The sequence below is a fragment of the Cricetulus griseus genome, chromosome 5 (genome assembly GCF_003668045.3).
Source record: "Cricetulus griseus strain 17A/GY chromosome 5, alternate assembly CriGri-PICRH-1.0, whole genome shotgun sequence".
Taxonomy (NCBI): domain Eukaryota; kingdom Metazoa; phylum Chordata; class Mammalia; order Rodentia; family Cricetidae; genus Cricetulus; species Cricetulus griseus.
In genome coordinates this window covers 168,640,622-168,662,365 of record NC_048598.1, presented here as the reverse complement: position 1 = coordinate 168,662,365, position 21,744 = coordinate 168,640,622, and the positions used below count along the sequence as shown (strand labels likewise).

Genomic DNA, 21,744 nt, shown 5'->3' with positions numbered 1-21,744 from the left:
CCCCTGGAGAGGCCCATAGCCAAGGACAGACTGGTGTGGGGGCTGTTAGAAGGGCCTGATGTCTCAGGGAGTAGGACAACTCTGTCTGAAGATTATGTCTCTGAGTTCCTCTGAGGACTGAACTGTGCTTGTTTGTCTGCGACTTCATCCTACATAGCACTTTGTTCTTTTCTTCCTCTACTCTCTGAAAGTTTTCCTGAAGAGTGCTAATTTAATACACCCTACACAGTGGTATCCTGGCTCAGGTTCTGTGTCTACAGCACCTGGCCTGAGCCAGTTGGGATCAAACAGTTTACTGGTTTAAGTAGATCCTAAGAAGCAGTTTGGGAGATGAATAATTTACTGTCCCATTTTCAGTGGGACCACTGTATATATCCATTCTAATGGTCCATGATAAGATAACTGTTAAAATTATCACCTGTGTTCACTTAAGATGGGTGATAGTGTATGCTTACAGTCTGCTAGCAGACTGTGTTAATTCTTCTGCTTTCTGTCATGCTATAACTCTAAAGGGTCTAGACAATCATGACACTGTACAAACTATCACACTGATCCCTTAAAATGAGGAATACTGAAGCAAGTCTGTTTGTCAAACATGAATCTGTGTGAAATATACATGTATCTATGACTACAAATTGACAATGTAGATATAAACACAAATTTTGTAATTCTGATGATTCCTCATATAAGTAAAATGATCTTATGTTTCTCATTAGGATTAGCAACCATATGACACAACAATGAATGATAAAAATTCATGTTAGTACTTTAAATTTTCATATATCTTTAGTAACAATTACCTTGAAACCAATAAAATAACACCATGGAAGTTGAAGAAAACATGAGAGAAGAAAGAAGTAAAAGCTTTCTACTTTAGTGATAGTATATTTAACTCAGTCTCTAAATTTCGTACAAGGGCTCAAGTGTTTCTATTTTGCACTAGGCCCTGAGCGTAGTATGAGCCCACAGGAATATCAGCAGAGGCTGAAGGTATGATTCCAGGAACCCTTTTGTGTGCCAGTACCACAAGTTCTGCCTTATCTTAAGAATTTCTCCTGACTGTGAGAATGCAACAGGCCAGCCCTTGTGCCTCACAGTGGACAACTCTTATGCTTCTACACTTCCCTGAGAGATCAGACCAAAGCTAGGCTTTGGTAGACCCCACTCTTCCCTCAATTTCCCCTCCTCCTTAGTCTACTTCCAGAAGCCCCTTGTAAGTTTTTGTGAACAGTTCTCTAGTAAAACATATATATTTGAATCCCCATGAAGGTCTAGGGGATTCAGTATGATGCTGATAGTATGTATATGTTCATGTTTACAAGAACACACACACACACACACACACACACACACACACACACACACACACTTCTATAAAACTGAAACAAAGCTCATACAAAACTAAGGCCTTAATATATTCTTTGGTTCTACTAACCCACACAATTGGCTCTGTAGCTTAGTCACTAATAGAGATTATCTTCTGTTTGATGAGTGCCCTGTAGCACCGTAAAGATGGAAACAATTATGTTTGCATGTCAGAGTACAAATACCAGAGTAAGACATGTCTGAATTGAGTATAAAGGGACAAAGGAGGTTTGCCGTGTCAGCTACACAGAGATGGCCATTTCTGGCAAGAAACAGAAGGCAGTGCCAGGATGCTCCGAGTGGGTCTCTCAAAGTCCTGTCATGGGCCATCTGGGTCAGAATCACTTTGAGGTGCCTGGCCAACATGCAGACTTCTTGGCTGGTCCCTGATTTCCTGATGCAGCATCTCTTGAGTACTTTAAACAAACTCTCTCCGCTGGAAATACTTAAACACAGATTTGTGCCCCAGGGAGGAAAGGAGGAGAACAATCTGTTTCTTCCTCTTCTCTTCTAGGAAACCCTAGAAGAGAAGACAAAGACTTTTAGCCCAGGGACAGAAAGGTTCATGTGATGTAGTGTGAACACAGAAGCAAGCAGCAGAGAGCAAAGTCTCCACAACTAGTGCTCACAAAGTTGGTGGAAGGAACACGAATCCTGAAGCCTCTGACATTCTTAGGCAGGTCTTTTTCTTTCATCTGAAGCCCAAATGCTGTCTGAAGCTCCCTTATCATGCTTCGCCCTCTCTGCCATAGGCCATTTGTTTGCGCATATGGTTTATTCCTCCACAGCAATATTTCTTAAAATAATTTTTATTGATTCTTTGGGATCTCACCTAATGCATCCCAATCCCATTCATTCTCCACTCCCTCCGTGTCCACCCTTCATCCTTTTAGCACTGACCCAAAGGAAAACTTAAAAAGAAATAATAAAAACAAAATAAAAAATACGAATAAGAATATTAAAAGAAACAAAACAGAAACAAGCAAAGCAAACAAACAAGCCACTTTGCTCATCTGCCTTTCCTGCCTCTCCGTCACCTCTTCATTCATCTTAGTGGCCCTGGGACCTGAGATGTATTACGCAGTATACTCTTGTTCAAACAGCTTTACTTACAAATGTTCATTGTTATGTGTTATGTTCAAGGCCTCGGCTTCTGGTAGACTATCAATGCTGGACTCTTACTGAATCTCCTCCTGCTGTTGTTTTGTTCCCAGTCATGGAGATCCTGCAGCTATGGTTCCACAGGACCACTCCCTTCATGAGCTCCTGCAGGTCTAAGATGTGGTAGATGTTGGGGAGTGCCGTCTCAAAACCCTGGATGTGTGCCTGGGTGTTAGCTGAGTTGCTCAGTTTGGGGTACTGGAATCACCGTCCCCCCGCAGGAGAGGGGTGGAGCCAGCTCTCCCATGCTCATGGTGAGGGGTGAGGATCAGCTCTCCTGTGAGGGGTGGGGTCAGTGGGGGATGAGGTCAACTCTCTGATGAGGGGGATGATGGCTCTCCCTGCGCCAGTGAGGGGTGGGGCAGCTCAGCACTGGCCCTTGTACTTCAACACATGGTTCAACACATGGTTTGCATGGGACCCTGAGGTAACACAGACAACGGACAACAGCGCAGACCCAGACATGGCCGTAAGCAGCAGCTTAGGCCCAAATGTCACTACAACCCCGGGTAGCAGCACAGACCTCTCAGATAGGAATGGGTTCAGTAGTATCGAGGTTCCTGGACTCCAATGATGCTCCAGATAGTGGGCCCAGACCCAGACATGGCTTTCAATGATAACAGTAGCCATGAACATCAACACATACCCTGGCTGTCGTAGGGCCATGGACCCAGACAAGGCCCCCAGTCACAGCTCAGAGTTGAACATCACCATGACTCCAGGTGGCAGTATAGGCTACCCTGATCAGTAAGGCCCTGGTGGCAGCCTGACCTTCAGGCACTAACATGGCTTCAGGTGTCAGCCTAGACCCTGGGTGTCTGCAGTCTTTGGTGGTAATAGCATCCACAGGCATTGATGCAGACCCTGGCTGTGGTAGGACTGCAGACCCAGACAGGACCCAGACACAGCTCTAGGCAGCAGCTCAGGCTGATGACACCCTGGTCCCAAGTGGCAGCTCAGGCCACTCATACCAGCATGACCCTGTCAGTGGCATGCCCTTTGGACGCCAATATGGCCACAGGTGGTGGCCCAGAACATGGGCATCCTTGTGGCTTTTGGTGACAAAATGGGCCATGGACATCTACACAGACCCCTGGCTGCCGCAGGACCAGGGACCCAGACATGGCTCTAGGTTGCAGATTGGGCTGGACTACACCATGGCCCTAGGTGGCAGTGCAAGGCACTCAGATTGGGATAGCCCCTTAGGTGGCATGGCCCTTGGGCACCAACATGACCACATCCTCCACAGAAATCTTAAGGACAAATTTCATGCCTAAGTACTTCAGGACCATGCAGAGTTCTCAAAGCATGAGCTTGCTTTCATTTGTGGTACAGGATGATAAGCGATCATAGCCACCGAAAGCATGGCCTATCTCATTCTCATAAGCTTGCAGACTTTGTTTCTGGTTTCTCTTCAATATTCTAGTTCTTCTGTCAATTCTTTAATTCTTTCAGAATTGAAAGGATTCATTATTGTTGGCAAAGCTGTTGCTAAAGTCCTAAAAAGAATACAGATGACAGTTTAGCTAACCATCTGCATTAGTCACACCTTACTTCAAGAGTTTCAGTTGTGTCATCCTTTATCAGGGAGCTACAATTTACTCAGGAGCCTCAAGGAGTCACACAGGAGGCCCCTATCTCTGTCTCTACCCCGTCTATATCTCTATCCTTGTCTATCTTTGTATCATCTCTTTATTTTATTTTCTCTGTAAAATAGCAGTTTTTGGTTCTTCTAACATCTTGTACTTTTGGGTTTTCTTTTAGAAAGTGCTATACTAGCAAGAGACTGAACTGAAAAAAATATTTAATTGTAATTTACTGTGTTAATTAAAAATATATTTATTTAAATTATCTAGTGTATACATACACGGCATGTATATATATAGTAACTCTGTATTTTTATCAATATAATCCACACCAATACAAAATATTTAAGACTAGTAATTGTTTTTTTTTTGGTTTAAAATTAGATTCAATAGTCTACCCTTTTGTCCTATCATATCTATATCCCCCCTTTTATTCAGAACAAGATCCCTGAATCTAATCTCCTCTGTTCAGCTTTCTTTATGACCATTATCAATAACAACTTGTAACCAACCCCCTTAAATGGAGACAAATATCCATAATCCACAGAACCATCAAAAACTGCCCACCCCACCTGTTGGGAATGTGGGTGTTTGTTCTTAAAATTACTTCCTGGAGTGATGGCATCTTTAGGGGACCCTGAAAAAAATAGGGTAATTATCAAGTTCTTGGAGAGGTAGTAGTATCACTTGCTGTTCAATCTCACTGTAATAGAAAAGTACAGAGCTATGTTAAGTCCTGGCTAGAGTAGTCTGTGAGACTGGACCATCTCAGCTAGCCACCTTGAAATTGTCCTGGAAGTTTGTAGTCCAAAGCCGATCTTTGGGTAGTGTTTGTCAGCTTAGTAGCATTCCCATAGTCCTGGTGGAATCATCATTGTGGGCCCCACCCTCCCTTTGGAGACTTCAAAGGTCACTATAGACATGGCTATGGGTCACTGCAGAAAATGTAAACATTTTCAATGTCATATGCAGCAAATCTTGAAGAGATTAAAGGACCATAATTTATTCTGTACATCCAGAGTACAAAATTAATTCCTAGTTTGCTGATAGAGACTCGAACCTGAAATTATATACACGAAGCTAAATGAAGCCTTTTTCTAGAATTATTTAGTACTCTATATGACCATTAATGTCATGGCAAAAAGTTTAAAATACATATATAAATTTTGAGATATATTTATACCTTAAGAAAAGTTTCAAGGAGTGAAAATAAAGTTAAAGAATTATGACATCAGTGGCAATAGAACAGTCCCTTAATTTTGGGTTTTCTTCTGTCCCATATCATGTGGCTTTTCTGACATGAGACAGAGATTTTGGATTTTCCTTTAAACAAGCATGCTTGGGTTAAGAAAAGGAGAGAGCCATGCTCTGACTGCAAAGCCAGTTTTAATTTTAATTGAACTGGGACTACAAAAAAAGACCATTTATATTATATGTCTGTAGAGAACAGCAGAAACAAACACTTGGGAAGATTTATGAAATTTTATTCTGTTGGAAATGTGCTATACCAATAGGCCAATTTACTTTTGTTCTTGGGATATTTTTTCCCTATGATTTGTTGTTTTTCTTCAGATTCTCATTTGTCCAGTGGTCTTCAGAGTGCTTAGTTGGATGCCTTCATTTTCCTGGAAAGGCAAAAACAAAGCCCTGCCCCAGCTCTACCTTTGGGGAGTTTCCTTTTTGGCAAGTTGTATCCGATCCAATGAAAAACATTTGTTAGTCTTATAAGTTAGTTTAGATTGAATGGCCACACTGTTTGATGAACTATCACCTCTCCTAATCAAGAGGTCTCTCTTATTCCAATCTAATCTTTATAATATTTGCTTTCTGTTTTTTCCTGAATTTTTTTTTTATCTTCAAAAGCTGTTATATCATCCAGAGCAGTATGGTTTTTTCCAGTAGGCATTTGGTCCCTTAATTGCTCTGGGTAGGAGTTTCCCTCATGGTTTCAAGGAATAACTGAACCAAATTTAACATGGGGGCCTGCAAGAGTCCCCCTAAGCCATTACCCAGTGGCAAAGGGTTACCTTGTCTGTCCCTTGTTGATCTGCATTCATTGGTCCAGTGTAGACCTTTGCCACACCTTCTGCATACTCCAGAAGGCAAGGACCTTCTGTTTGGATTACCCTTAGAAGTAATACTGTTTCTCAGAATTCCCTGTCTACAATCCCCTTTTAGGTGACCTTGTTTGCCACAATTAAAACATCTGACATTTTGATTTTTCTTTAAACCTCTGGAAATCACCTCTCTTATCCAAGCATCATCATATTGACTGTTATCTTGGATCCATTCCTCTGTGGGTACTAATCATGCCTTGAAAGGACAGATTATCCTTTTGCATTGTGAATTATCATTTTCAAAGCCAAAGATTCAATTGTCACTTATCCAGCTTCTGAATTTGATATAATTCTATTTACAGCTGAGGTCAAACTTTGAAAAACATCAGTGAAGGTTTCTTTGGACCCTGTATAACTTTAGTAAATGATTCAGTTCTCTTTCTGACTTCTTCAATTCTGTTCCAAGCATTCAAAGCTGTTGCATGACATAGAGCCAAGGTGTGGTTATCATACATAGACTATCTTTGTACATCATCATAATGGCTCTCTCCAAGAAGTTGGTCTTGGGAAATTCAATACCTCTAGCCCTACTTCATTGTTCAGTGGTCCTAGCCTCATCTTTCCACCAGGTGCTCCACTATAATTGGTGACCATGTTCCAATACTGCTATAACCAAGTCTTTCCAGTCTTGTGGGACAATTCAGTTACTAGTTGACCATGAATTTAACATCTACTTCACAAAAGGTGAATGCATACCATATGAGACTAGCATTTCCTTAAATCTCCTCAAATCTAAAATTTCCATAAGAATCCTGTCAGCTCCTACATAGCCTTGGGGATATCTGTCATTTAGCAGTTGTTCCTGTAAGGTGACTGGATAAATTAAAGTTGGTTGTTTGATAACCCTGGACTGTTCCTCTCTAATTTTATAACATAATGGTGAGATTGGTTCTCCTTTAAATTCCTCTGTCTTTCTCTGAATATCTCTTAAGGCTTATAACTTACCAGTCAAATTATTTTCTCTAGTAATTTTTTCTAAGGCACCCATATCAACCAACTTTTTTAGGGATACTGATGTTTATAATTGATATTGTATAAATTACAGATAAGCTAATTATCCCCTCATTTAATTGTTCCATTTTAAAATCATCCATTGTGGAATCATACAGAGATCTAACTCCCTCTATCGTAATAGTGTTTCCCATTTTTTTTAACGTAGGGAAAAAGAAACTTTTTTAACTAATTAAGAATTCCCAATTGTCTCACTAAATCTGTCGATGATGATGGTGAACCATGAGGCTGGCTGCTGCTGCATAGTAGTCTGAGCAGAGAACACAGGTGGTGCACAGCCTGGCTGAGGACAAGTGCAGCAGCTAGCACGTAGCTGTGAGCTGAGAGTGTGTGGTAGTTGCAACAACAGTAGAAGCCTAAGCAGGTGTCAAGGCAGCTACATAGTGTGACAGAAGCATTAGGAGGGGTCTAGATGAAGCTCAAACCCATAGGGAAAGGGAGCCAGTTGTCTGAAAACCACACAGAGAGATCATGAGAAAGAAGCACTGTGGTGGGAGCTGCCTGAAGGTAGAGTTGTTTGATGGAGAGAGGATAACTCTTGTGGCATTTGGAGCCTAGGTGCCTATGGAGATTTCTGCAGAGAGGGTGCAACAGAAAAATCCCAGACTCACTCAGAGTGCATGGGGAAGAAAAGGAAAGCCTAGACTGTGGTGTGGTGACTCTGGTAAGTTTACCTCCTTTATGCAGCTCCAGTGTGTACTGATGGCTGCAAAGCCACTGGCAAGTAGCTGTTTCATGAATTCTTGCCCCAAAAGTTGGATGACAGATGAAGTGTTAATCTAATTAATCTTATCAATAAAAATCAGGAATCAAATATAGGGGTAAAAACTGAAAGATCAGAGAAGCAGAGGAGCAGCCACAATTGCTTCCTACCTCTTCTGTTCCTCCATGCAAAGGGCCTAGATCTTCTCCTTATCCTGCCTCCTCTCTGTACAGACCTCCAGACCTCCATGGTTAATTAGTGGCTATCTTTGCCCTCTGACTCCAAGCAAGCTTTATTTGTCAGAACACAGACAAAATATCACACAACAGTCCCCAGTAGGAATATATATATATATTCTTTAGGATATTTTTGTATATTAATACAAATTTAAGGTTATTCTTGTTGGAACATACTATACATACATTTCTACTCTTGTTAAAGATATTGTATGCAGCTCATATATCAATGTAATGCAAGTTTCTAGTCTTTGAAAGTTATTATTACAAACTATTTAGGATAATAAAGAAATGCAGATTAGTAGTTAGTAACCTATTACAATCAAACTTGTGGTCCTATTAGGTATGCTTTCAAGATCCAAGAGAGATCTACACAATATGGCATTTAATAAACATAAGGTTTTTTTTTATGATGAGACATGTCTGCTCCTGGCAGCACCAATTTGATTCAGAGAAGATGATGGACATCAAAGAAACTTCACATGGAGTTTATCTTCTTTGTGGCAAAATTTAGTCACTGGGCAAGAAAGTGAGTGACCTTGCCTCGACTGCTGACAGTATGCAGCGGGACAAGCAGGACACAAAAGAAAGTGACTGCCAAACTTTGTCAAGGCAAGATAGGACAGCCCTTCAGAATATCCTGCTCACAGAAAAGTCTGTCAGATGTTCTAGGCCTGTAGGTGGAAGATGGATGCTACAGTGATACCGAGGAACCTTGGGTGACAGTCCAGGCAGCCAGCATTTTCTGTCATTTCTTTGTTTTGGAAGTTGTTTGCTTTACATTTCCTGTTTACTCAGGTAATATTATTTCCTTTTCAGGGATCTGATAGAGTTGCAGACTAGACAGTTATCGTTTTCCTTGTTAACAAATTCAGCAAAGAAATTCACAAAAGTAGTGTAAAGTATGTAAGGTTGAGAGACACAAAAAGATAGTTTTGGGTTGGTAATATAAGTTAGGATAGGATAGGTAATTTAAGATAGGATAGATAATGGAGTATTTTCTCTGATTTTGTCAAATGCAAATGGACTAGACATTGTTAATATAATTATTGCCCACATATATTTGTAAATAGTTATTGTGTTTATTACATATAGTTTTACTATGTAGCTAAAACCTTCACTTCTTATTTAGATAAAGAGGAAAATGTGTGATATTTTGTTTGTGTTCTGAGAGACAAAGCTTGCTAGCTATCTGCCCTGTCAGAGGGCAGAGCTAGCCACTAGTTAACCATTGAGGTCTGGAGGTCTGTACAGAGAGGATACAGGAAGTGATAAGGAGAGGTAGGAAATCACTGGTGGTTGCTCCTCTGCTTTTCTAATCTTTCAGGTTTTTACTCTGGATATCTGACTCCTGGCTTTTATTGGTAAGTTTAATTATATTTTCACTTCAGAGGACAGCTTGAGGGAATAGATCCTTTCCATCCACCATGTAGGTCCCAGGGACTAAACTCAAGTCATCAAGTTTGGTAAGGTTGCTGCCCTTGTCCCTGATTTTGTAGTGCTTAAAATGGATGTGCTTCTGTGTGCAGTTTCAAGGACAAAGGCAGAGAAAACATAAAATATTTGGGGCACACAGATTCAATGAATTCTTTTATATATTACAACTTTCAATGACCCTCAGATCAGTAGCTACTTGTCACTGTGGCTTGTAAAGTTTGTTTTTACAAAGAAGCTGCAGCAGGGTAGTTGTTGGGAGCTGTGTGACCTAATTTTGGACCAGTATATGATTGTTTGTATAATGGGTCTCCAGATGAGGAAAAAAACCCACGGGGACAGTATCACTCTGCAAGGACCAGAGGACTTCAGAACAGTGCAGAATACCCTGGGACCACGTGGCCTGCACACTCTCTTTTCTCTCATAATACTGATGATTCTCTTGGCAGTTTTAGTGTCATTTTGTCAATCATGCATAGAACAGATGTGATAATTCCTGGAAACCCCATTTTTCTTGAATATTTTACCCTAAAATTCTTAGGAGCTGATGCTTCTCAGATTTCTTGTCTGGTGATGCCAGCTGTCACTTCAGATCCCAGGAACTGTTTCAATTCAGTCCTGACAGGATTGGAGGCATATCCAATAAATATAAATATATTCTATAAATGTTTTGAATGAGATTGGTGTTCTTGAAAATGTGTGCCTATGTTATTACCTTTTAGTTTTGTAAAGACAGGATATATCTGGCGAGATATCTGGCCAAGACAGGAAAACGGTAAATGTTGTTTTTGGTTTAAATGTTTTGATGTAAAAGTTGGTTTAAAAAACATATTTGATATATTTGTTTTCATTTGAGGTTAATGTTGGAGCATGGGAAAAACTGGTTTGTTAGTATGGGAAAACATGATTGTTTTTGATGTATAAATAAAGATGGCTGGAGCTATTTGGGGCTCAACACTTGAGTGAAACTCATCTCTTGTTTCTTCATGCTGACACATGTGGTAATATATTATTTATGATTTATTAAAGCTTGCCTGAGTGTTCAGAATGCAAAGCAGCCACAAGTCATAGAGGTCAGGCAATGGTGATACACACCTTTAATCCCAGCAGCCACACTAGCAATCTATAGAGCCAGGCACTGGTGGCACACACCTTATTCCCAGGTCTCAGGAGATAGGCAGATGTATCTCTGTGAGTTCAAGGTCATCCTGGCCTACCTGAGTGAAGAGTAACAGAGCTCATGTCTTGATCCCAGCACTTGGGATAACACACCTTTAATCCTAGCACTAGGAAGGTGGAGACAGGAAGATATGGCTGGGTGGAGAAAGGACTATAAGGCAGGAGGAGACAGGAACTCCCAGCTTTTGCCTCTGAGGATTCATGGAGATAACATCTCTGAGGATTTGTGGAGACAGGATAGCCATTTCAGGTTGGTAGAGGTAAGAGCTACTGGCTTGGCTGCTTTGCTTCTCTGATCCTCATCTTGAAGCTTGAAGCCCCAAATCTGTCTCTGGGTTTTATTATTCATGTTACAGATGCCCCTTCCCTGTTTCAGGACCTGAACCCAGGCAGGACTATGGCAGGTAGTCAGTTTTTTTAACCAGTCAAATTACACCAGAGGAATGATGTCTTTGTAACTCCAATTTCCTTTAAACTCCAGATACCATGGTTATTTTATAGCATTTTCTTGGTCATCCATCTGCCAACCTAGCTAAATTTTCCAATTGCCCTATCTTTCCAAAATTTTGTTATATTTTGGATTCAGTGTTCACTTGATTGATGTCTCTCATCTTTGATTTTACAAAGATTTTGTTTTATAGGTGTCTTGGTCATTCATCAGGAGCTTGTGGCTCTGAAATCAGCTGTGATCTGTTACTTGGACCCTATTTATTCCAGGGTATCACTGTTGTGACCTCAGCCATGTTCTCCAACCAGTTTCTGACCTTTGTTACTATAGGTCCTTAGGACAAGCCACACAGGATTTGTCTATTTATCATTTTTTAAATCAGTTTTGTTCATCTTGTAACATAAAATTGAGCATTTTGCTAGTATTACACAGAGAAACCTATATTATGGAATTAACATTAGATCTATACTATATTCAATTTTATATTTTATCAAATGTAAACAATAATTAGTGTTCTGTGACTTTAGACTGTGTTGCCTCCACAAAGAAGTTTGTGGCTCATTCCCCATTCTTTTCTTTAAAGTCATTTCCAAAAGAAAATAAAATGGAACCTCCTTATAAGGCACAGATGTCTCTTGCGGACATTGTTAAAATGCAGACCTGACATAGTATCTCAGAAGGGGCTGAGCTTCCAATGAGTTCTGTGATACCTGTAATATGAGTCTACACACTACATTCTGCATTCTGAGCCACAAGGGCATATATATGCACATATGTATACATATAGTCTTTTAAAGAGCTACCAAGAAAGCTACTTGAGGATCTTGAATGGACTCCCAAACTGTTGTCTTTGGTTTATGTCCATTTTTATTTCTATCTCTGGTTGTTCTCTGCTATCTCTGAACTTAAGACTCTATCTTAAGACTCCCATCTGCATGACTGCAGAATCCTCTTCTCCTGCTAGAGTGTTTGGAAGAACACTGAAGACAATCTTCAGCAGATCATGTTCCTGCTTAGAAAATTTCAATGGATTCACTGCTCAAAGACTAAACTCCAGCCTTGAGGCATGGCAGGAAACTGGTTTCCTTCCTTCCTTCCTTCCTTCCTTCCTTCCTTCCTTCCTTCCTTTCTTTCTTTCTTTCTTTCTTTCTTTCTTTCTTTCTTTCTTTCTTTCTTTCTTTCTTTCTTTCTTTCTTTCTGTGTGTCTCTCTCTCCCTTCCTTCCTTTCTTCTTTTTCGAGAGAGGGTTTCTTTGTATAGTTCTGGCTGTCCTGGGAATAATTCTATAAGTCCAGGCTGGCCTTGAACTCACAGAGATCTACCTGAGTGCTGGAATTAATGATGTTTGTAACCACTGACCAGTCTGGTTTTAATTTTCACTATTCTTCCCTTCTTAACTCCACGTTCTACTGTGTGTCTACAAGCACTATTTCTCCTCTTAAATGGTACCTTGTAACATTTGTAACCTTCTCTGATTAATCCATTGCCTCACCTGGCAGTGATGGTCAGCTTGACACTGGTAGGAATTGCTTGAAGGCAAAAGGGCCCATCCCACAGTAGGTGGTGCCATCCTTATGCAGGATGAAAGCTAACTAAGCCTGGGTCATCGAGCAGCATCTCTGCAGGCTTGTTCTGAGCTCCTGTGTGAGGTCCTGCCCTGATAGACTGTGACCTGGTAGCATAAATCAGATAATTCCTTTCCTCCCCCAAGTTGCCTTTGGTTAGAATGTTTCTTCACAGCAATAGAAGGGAACTAGAACTTCTCTTTTATTCTACAATGGAATCTCTTGGTTTTCAAGTCTCTGGCCCAATCATACTACTTAAGTTTGTAGTCCTTTTTTAACAACAGATCTGTATGTCTCAGAAGTCCTAATAAATATATTGTCTGCCTTGTTTTGTGGTCCTGCTCATCTTGAACTAACTATGTAAAGGCACTAGCTAGAAAAGAACTCTTGGGACCAGGACCCTAACTAATCCCTTTCTATACTGTCCTGGGGCTCCCCATTATGCACAATGTTGGGAAGAATCTTTATGGTTTAAGAGCCAGAGCACTGGTGCCAGATGCACCTGGATGTCAGGACAGGCCTTGTTGTCTACTACCATCTGACTTTGACCATGGTTCTTAGCCTCTTGAGTGTTTGCCTCATCTGTATGATAATGCTTAGGGTGTCTATTAAATGTGATAACATATAGGAAGCATAGAACTTAGAATAAATGGACATTTTATTAGTATCACATCAACTGCAGTGAACATTTCATGAAGATGTGCTGAATGAATGAATGAATAATTGAGTGGTACTCAATTTTTTTTCTATTACAATTAAAGACCTTGCCCTCAGTATAGAAAGAAAATGATCACACTGTTGTGGTTCACATCCTTGATGTCAATCTCACCCTGAGTTTTCTATGAGTGATAGCGTTCCCTATCCATCACAACCAGCATTCTTTTGGCCTTCTACTCAAAACCCCTGCTTCAGATCCATAATAGTCATGGTATTAGTTCATTTCTACATTTTCAGAGTTAGCTAATATCTGTTTTGTCTTAACTAAAAGGTGGAGATTTGCCTAAACATAAATACCAACATCCCCTTCTAAAAAGCTATAAGTCATCATCATAAATAGGCAATAATAAAGACTCTGAAGAATGCAGCTGTAGTTATATATAGTTGTTGTATGTAGATCCTGCACACCTAGTTTTATGCCAGCCACAATGGATCCAAATTCACTTTTCAGGACAAGACATGCTAGGCCTTTAGCCTACCAGTGTCCTCACAGGACTACTGGTGAATCAGTACAAACTCTGAAGGACCCAGTCCAGCACCCCTCATGCCTCCACTTCCCCCTCAGTGCCTCCACACTAGATTCTCTCCTTTAGGTGCTTGCTTAAAGATGGGCAGTGTGAATGACACCCACATATCACTGCTCATATCTGCATAGAACCTGCCCCAGCAAGTCTTCTACTCATGCCTCAATTCTAGTTATCAAAATAGCAATCTGAAGCCTCCTGAGGAACCCTGTCATTTTTCCTCTATTGACTGACTAGATAAAGGACACATTCCACGAGATTGTGGGATAAGAGGACCTGCTTTCTTTATCTAAACACCACCTTCAGAACTGGCTTTTAAATGTTTGCTTTCCTTGAAGACTTTCATCCTGAGTCACCTTTTTCTTTCCCTGGTTGGGAGTCATCTCTTAGGAATCTTTTTTTAAAAATATTTATTTATTTATTTATTTATTTTGTATACAGTATTCTGTCAGCATGTATCCCTGCAGACCAGATCTCATTACAGATGGTTGTGAGCCGCCATGTGCTTGCTGGGAATTGAACTCAGGACCTCTCGAAGTAGCCAGTGCTCTCAATCTCTGAGCCATCTCTCCAGCCCCATTTTAGGAATCTTATATATTTTATTCACCTATTATCAGAAATCCATAAGTTCCCCACTATGTGTCTGGCCCATAATAGGCACTAATGCAAGCTTGGTAAATGCAATAGACACTGCCTTATACTTTGTACCATCACGGTGGAGACAGAGATTCAGATATCCAAGGAACTCATTGTATGCGATTGAAACAGCAAAATTTGCCCAATTTGTTCTTATTTGCATTTATTTGCCCAGTCTGTACTACCAAAGATAAAACACAGGCCCAGACTTAAAGAAGTGTATAACCTGTGGTTCAGGATAAAACAAGCATGGCTCTAACCTGAATCTAGGCATAGGCATTCTGTCCTAGGTGCCTCAGCCATGAGCTCTAGGCTATATGTGTTTACTGACACGCCATTAAATAAAGTATGTGGGGACAAGACAGCAAATACAAACCAAAGGTGAAGTCTTTGGAGGGGCATAGCTTCCTCTGCTTCATAGATATAGCAATTCAAAGGGAGAAAGAAGTAGTTGGGGCAGGTTCTATGCAGGTATGAGCAGTGATATGTGGTTGTCATTCACACTGCCCGTCTTTAAGCCAGCACCTAAAGGAGAGAATCTAGTGTGGAGGTGCTGAGGGTGTGGAGGCATGAGGGGTGCTGGACTGGGTCCTTTAGAGTTTGTACTGATTCACCAGTAGTCCTGTGAGGACACTGGTAGGCTACAGACCTAACATGACTTGTCTTGAAAAGGGAATTTGGATCCAGGGAACCCAGCCTCTTCCCCGCCCCCCCCCAAATACTTTCTTGTTCTACTCTAAAAACCAGGGAAAGGAGGTACTAGTATATCTCTCAACTATAATACACAGATTTTCAGGCATCCATCTGACCATCCTGGCGGTGGGGGTGGGGAATGGGGGGGCATGAAGGCAGGGCTGTTTGTCTCATTCTTGGAAACATCTGGGGCAAAAGAAATCAATTAGGCTGTTGTGACTATCTCAAGGTCATTGCTTTTCAACATCCTTTCTTGTCATGGAATAAGATCTGGCAATGACCAGAGCAGAGCAGAGTGTGCTAATAACATGTTATAATAGACACTTTCAGCATCAGTTGCAGGGAGAATATCCATGGAGATGATGCCCAGGCCCCAGTATCCAACCTAGATAGACAGGCTCAGCTGAATCTGGTTGTGAAGATCTGCACTGCTCCAAGGTACAGTATTGAAATCATAACAATGCCATCACCACATATCAAATAGCCCACCACCCTGGCAGGCCTCACAATATCCTTCCTTGCCCTCATACTTGGGATAGGTCTCCATGGACACAGCTTTCCCATTCCAACATTTGAGTAATGAGGATGGAGGGAATGAAATGAAATTCAATTATTTTCTCTCACAGCACCAGACTTGGCTCAATCTGGGTCCTTTAGGATCTTCCTGAAAAGTTATTCTACCAGTTTAACTGAAACTTTTAAAAACACAACCTATATATTTCTCAGCACAATGATCTCTAAGGGTTTACATTACACTTAATGGGGTTTGGGTAGCAGATCAGTTGAGCTGATTTTAAGGTATTCTATGGATGATTTGTGGTGTTTTATGGATGCCCCAGTTCAGCAGGAACAATTGTGTATCTGCCAGCAGTTCTGGTACAACATGAACTCTGTGAAAGTCAACTCTGTTCCAAGACTTTGTCATTGCAACATCTTGACCTTTAGACAACATAAACAGCTGGTGAGGTTAGAAAAGAATAAACTCTGATAGTATAAAATGCTCAGAAAATGCTTCTCAAATCTCAACATAACATGTTCAGATAAAATGTAGATTTAAGACCTGAGACTCTTGTTTGAAATACTCTCAATAGTCTGTATTTTTGTTACCTCAGTGAATTTTATGCCTAATTTTACTCAAACAATAATTTAAATATTAAACATTGACATAATGTTCAGAAAACATAACTAAAGCTTTTTGATATTTTTCTTCAAGTCAAATGTCAGATTTAAAAAAACCCTGAAATGAATTGTTTCACTCTGGATGTGACTAAGGAAGGTCCCTGTGGGCCAAGGTTCATTTTCTTGTTGCTCATCCAGTGTGTCCCAGGGTATTGTCACTTACATGTGGGTGAGGGTTATTTCATGGAGCTTAGGGTCATTTGTGATGGACAGTTTCTCCAGAGTGATCTTTGTCCTTTTGACAATGTCACTGAGTCTGTGTCCTATATAAGCCAAACTGGTCTACCAGCACAGCAATACATCATCCTGAGGCTGAGGCTTTCCCACCGTAATCTGATTTGGGGTCTTGAGTGATGGGGACACATACATTCACATGCATTTTCCCTTCTGTATAAAATGTCTAGAACACCTGACTTGCCTGACTGAGTTTGTCCTTCACATTTATTTTCTTATCTGCTCCACCTACATGTTTCCAGCAAAGTGATTTAATTTTAGACCCCAATTATTTCCTTACAGGCATATGTTTCTCTAGACACATCAAGGTCACTGTTCTTTTACCAGGTTAATGTTTTGTTTTTCTTTGTCTAAAATATCATGGTGGATTGCCAAGAGTTGAGAACAAAGAAAAGAATTGAATTTAAACTTCCCAATTGCACGATACATTTCTTTTTTTTTAAACATAATTTTTTAATGGATTTTTTTGGGTATTTCACATCATGCACCCCAACCCCACTCATTTCCCAGTCCCTCCATATCCATTCACCACCCCTGTAGCATCCCCCATCAAAAGGACATTTAAAAAATCAATTAAAAACAAAACAAAGAAATCAAACAAAAAACCTCTTTCCCACCTCTCCAACACCTCTTTGTCTTGGTGCCATTGGGAGCTGCAGTGTGTCTCACAGTATCCCCCTTTGTTCACTCAGCCTTACTTGCAAATGGTCACTATGTAATATATTTTTGGTTAGGTTCAAGTCCTCTGGCACATCATCAACAGATATCCTGCTGTTGTCAGAGTCATGGAGCTCGTGTGGTTATGGTTTCACAGGGCCAGTCCCTTTGTGTGCTCCCTCAGGCCATAGATGGGGTAGATATTGGGTTATGCCAACTCAACCCCGTGGCTATGGGTCTGGAAGGCAGATGATTTGGTCAGTCCAGGCTACTGGGACCACCTCCTCAGGTGAGGGGCAGAGCCCGCTCTTTTTGGCCCAGGCCTTCATGGTCAGTTCTCCCATGGCCATGGTGAGGGGTAGGGACATCTTTCCCAACTGTGGGGCCAGCTCTTCTGCTTCAGTGGCCAGTGAAGAGCAGGGTCATCTCTCCCAGGGCCAGAAAAGGGTTGTGCTGGCTAAGCATGGTCCTTAGATTTCAACACGTCTGGTTCCTATGGCCCTCTGTGGTAACATGGACCATAGAGATCAACACAGACTCCAGCTGCAACAGGACCACAGACCCAGACATGGCCCTTGGCAGCAGCTCTGGCTCTGACTACACCATGGCTACAGTGGTAGTGCTAACCATCCAGATCAGTATGCCTCCAGCAGCAGCATTGTCCTCGGACACCAACATAGTCTCAGGTGATTGACCAGACTATAAGTATCTGTATGTCCTTCAGTGTTAACAGAAGCCATGGTTATTAAATCAGACTCTAGTTGTAGGGACACAGAACCAGACAACTTGGGCCTTGATGTCAGCATGGCCCTGAGTGGCAGTGCAGGACACTAACATTGGTATGGTCCTGGTGACAGCATAGCCCTTGGACATCAAAATGACCACAGATAGTGGCCCAGAACTCGGGCATCCATGTGGCCTTTGGGAGCAACACTGGCCACAGACATCAACACAGACTCTGGCTGCAACAGAATCATAGACCCAGATATGATCCTCAGTATCCAGCCTGGGCCCTGATGTCACCATGACTCCAGGTGGAGGCACAGGCCATCTGTATTAGCATGGCCCCAGTGGCAGCATGGGCCTTGAATGCCAAAATATCCCCAGGTGATGGCCCAAACCTTGATGCAATCAGCATAGTTAAAAAATGCCTTCTAGACATATAAAAGTATAATGTAATACTTGTACAGAATGTAGTGAGCATACTAAAAATGACTTCTAGACATATAAAAATATAATCTAATACATGTAAAAATATAATGTAATACATGTAAAGACTGTAATGAGCATGGTAAAAACACCTTCTAGACTTGTAAAAGTATAATGTAATACATGTAAAGAATGTAGTGAGCATAGGAAAATCTAGCATATATTAGTCATTAGTATAGCTTAGTCAGGATCCCCACTATGCACAAGGCTGTAGCTGATAACCAGAACTCAGTGACATCACTGACTCAAGATAACCAGACACAGTCCTAGAACCCCATGACACCCACTCTGCTCTGCACATCTGGAGAGACATCTTGATCTGCCCTGAGGCTGGAGTGTCTCCCCCAGGATCATGACCCTCCAATCAGAGGGTCTGTTAGAGACTGGACCTGACATTCTGCTAAGATAGCAATTTAGAGTGTGAACCTAGTGTGATGACCCTCAGTATAATAAAATACAATTTTTGTTATACTAACTACGTGTATCTTACCTTCTTTCTGGTGACAGTTGATGTAATAGGCAGACTCTTAGACGATCCTTAGAAAAGGTGAAACTTCGGTGGCTTCTTGCTCTTCCTAGGGCATCTGAGGGAGAAAGGTGAATTCCTGACTGCAGGATTTCCCCTCCACAAAGGCCTGGGATTCTGTCTTAAGACCAGATAGTGAGAGCAGTTCGCTCAGAGTTACGTGAGAGACTGGATAGCCAAAAGAATCATAAGAAGGGAAGATCTTAAATTTGAAAAGCTGGTAAATCAAGGCTATTCTACCAGCAACCTAAATTGATACTTCAGAAAAAGAAGTCAAATTTTTCTATTATTTGACAGACAAATGGACAAGATGTAGAGGCTAAAAAAAGGAATTAAGAAAATGAACATAAAAGATGAGAACTGTCACTTGGTAAAACAAAAGTTACCTAGTCTCAAGAAGGAACTTAAGGTCAATATTCCATTGTCTGTTCCAGTGGTTGTTGAGCACTTGTTAGAGAGGGCAGAGCCCTCAGAGATTCCTGGGTTGTTATACGAAATAATTAAGGACATTGACTTTGATAGAATGAAAGACAAACTTCTGGCTAGCAAATTGGCAGAAAGATGGGAGGATTTGGAGACAGTTCCTAAGGACCCAACTAGATGCCTCAATGACACTCAGATCTCTCTATCAGTAACTGCCCATAAGGTTAAGACTACTCTTAGCCCTTTTACCAATCATACTCATTGACAACTTGAGTAGAATCCAGACTATTTAAAAGGACAGAGCTGCAGCAAATAAGACAAGATTTTGCACAAAAAGGCGGTAAGAATGCATCCTATGCAGCACGCTTATGGGAAAAGGGAGTGATGCAGTGATGTTAACCTCAGAAGAAATGAAAGGAGTCCAAGGGATTCTAGAAAATCCCCACATATTTGAATGTCTGGAATGAACTTTACATATATTCAGAAGAGAATATATTGGATTATTGGATTGGGTAACAGCTGCGTGGAGGCAGGGTTTTCCCACACTTGATCTAACTTAATTCAAGGCAGAGGGACAATGGAAAAATATGGAAGAAGCAATTGAGCTGGCTAGAAAGTTGGGTATACTTCACTTAATTTACCATTAGAGCCCAACTCCACAGGCATTGCCTCTGCTCCCTGACATGAGGAAAATTCTAATTAAGAGTGCCCTTCCACATTTGAGAACGACATTGACACAACTCTGGCTAATTGCTAAACTCTTGAGGAAGCTATTAACTTTTTCAAACAGACTAGAGAACTGGAGACAGATAACGTATTTTCTCTCCAGCTTAATATACAGAATCCAGCCAAACCAGCATCATGGAAAAACTCACCTACAGGTGGCATTTTTAAAGGCAGAGGCTGAAAAGACCACTCAGACCCAGCCTTACATTCTTTCAGTAAAACATGGAAAGAAGACCATTTGGAAGATGAGACCAGATACATACACCAATAAGACAGCCCTGAGGAGGATTCAGAAACAGATTCCTAAGCAGACTAAAGAACAACCTGGGAATCAAGGACAGACTCCAGACCCTTCCTACAGATCTCAGCAAATATCAACAGAAAAACTGGCTGATAGATTCAGGCATTGAGGTGACAATTTGAATCTACCAAACTGACCTACCAAATTTGGTAGGGGTGACTCACCCTTACCAAACCACAAAAAATGTAATTATTGAAGGAGAAGCAGGAAAACCATTTAATGCAGGAATAGAAAATGTTAGTCTATAACTTATCTCTAAATGTCCACATAATGTTTCCACCAGCACCTAATTGTGTGCTGGGGATTCATGTCGTACCCCAATTATTTCCCCAATGGCATTGCATTAAAAATCTTAAATCCTTGCCTGTAATATCGCCCAAGTAAAAATTCCTCCTATAGAACTTCTTAAATTAAGGGATCATTTACCAAGCAATACCCAATCAAGGGAGGTGATAAAACCATACCTGACACTGTAGATAAATTATTGAAGGAAGATATTATTTAACTCACACAATCCTTCAACTTTAATAGTCCTGCTTGGTGAGTAAAGAAGCCAAATGGTCAATGGAGAGTCCCATTAAATGGAATATTAATCAGCTTTCTTCACAAATGCCAGGACATTCACCTGATGTGAAAAATATATTCTTTTTTTTTCAGATTTTTTATTTGAATTAGAAATAAGATTGTTTTACATGACAATCCCAGTTCCCTTCTCCCTCCCGTCCTCCCCCACCCCCCAACTAAAACCTTACCTATCACATATCCTTTCTTCTATTCTTCCCCTGACTCAACCTTTCTGCTCCCTCATGACCTCTGCATCCTTCCTCTTCTTCCCTTCTCATTCTCGTAGCTCCCTCCCCCTCTTCCCATGCTCTCAATTTGCTCAGGGGATCTTGACCCTTTGCCCTTCTCCAGGGGACAATGTTTGTCTCTCTTAGGGACCTCCTTGTTTACTAGTTTCTCTGGCAGTGTGGATTGTAGGCTGGTAATCCTTTACTCTATGTCTAAAATCCACATATGAGTGAGTACATATTATGTTTGTCTTTTTGTGATTGGGTTACCTTGCTCAGAATGGTTTCTTCTAGTTCCATCCATTTTCCTGCAAATTTCAAGAT

At 41.0% G+C, this 21,744-nt stretch overlaps 1 protein-coding gene across 1 annotated transcript in view; it reads right to left on the bottom strand.

Moving 5' to 3' along the window:
* Positions 1–3,940: 3,940 nt before the first annotated feature.
* Positions 3,941–21,744, bottom strand: part of LOC118238940 — a 111,095-nt gene continuing 93,291 nt past the window's right edge. The window contains exon 3 of the mRNA XM_035445881.1: positions 3,941–4,025. Within this exon, the coding sequence (XP_035301772.1) occupies positions 3,941–4,025 (85 nt within the window). The remainder of the gene's footprint in view (positions 4,026–21,744) is intronic.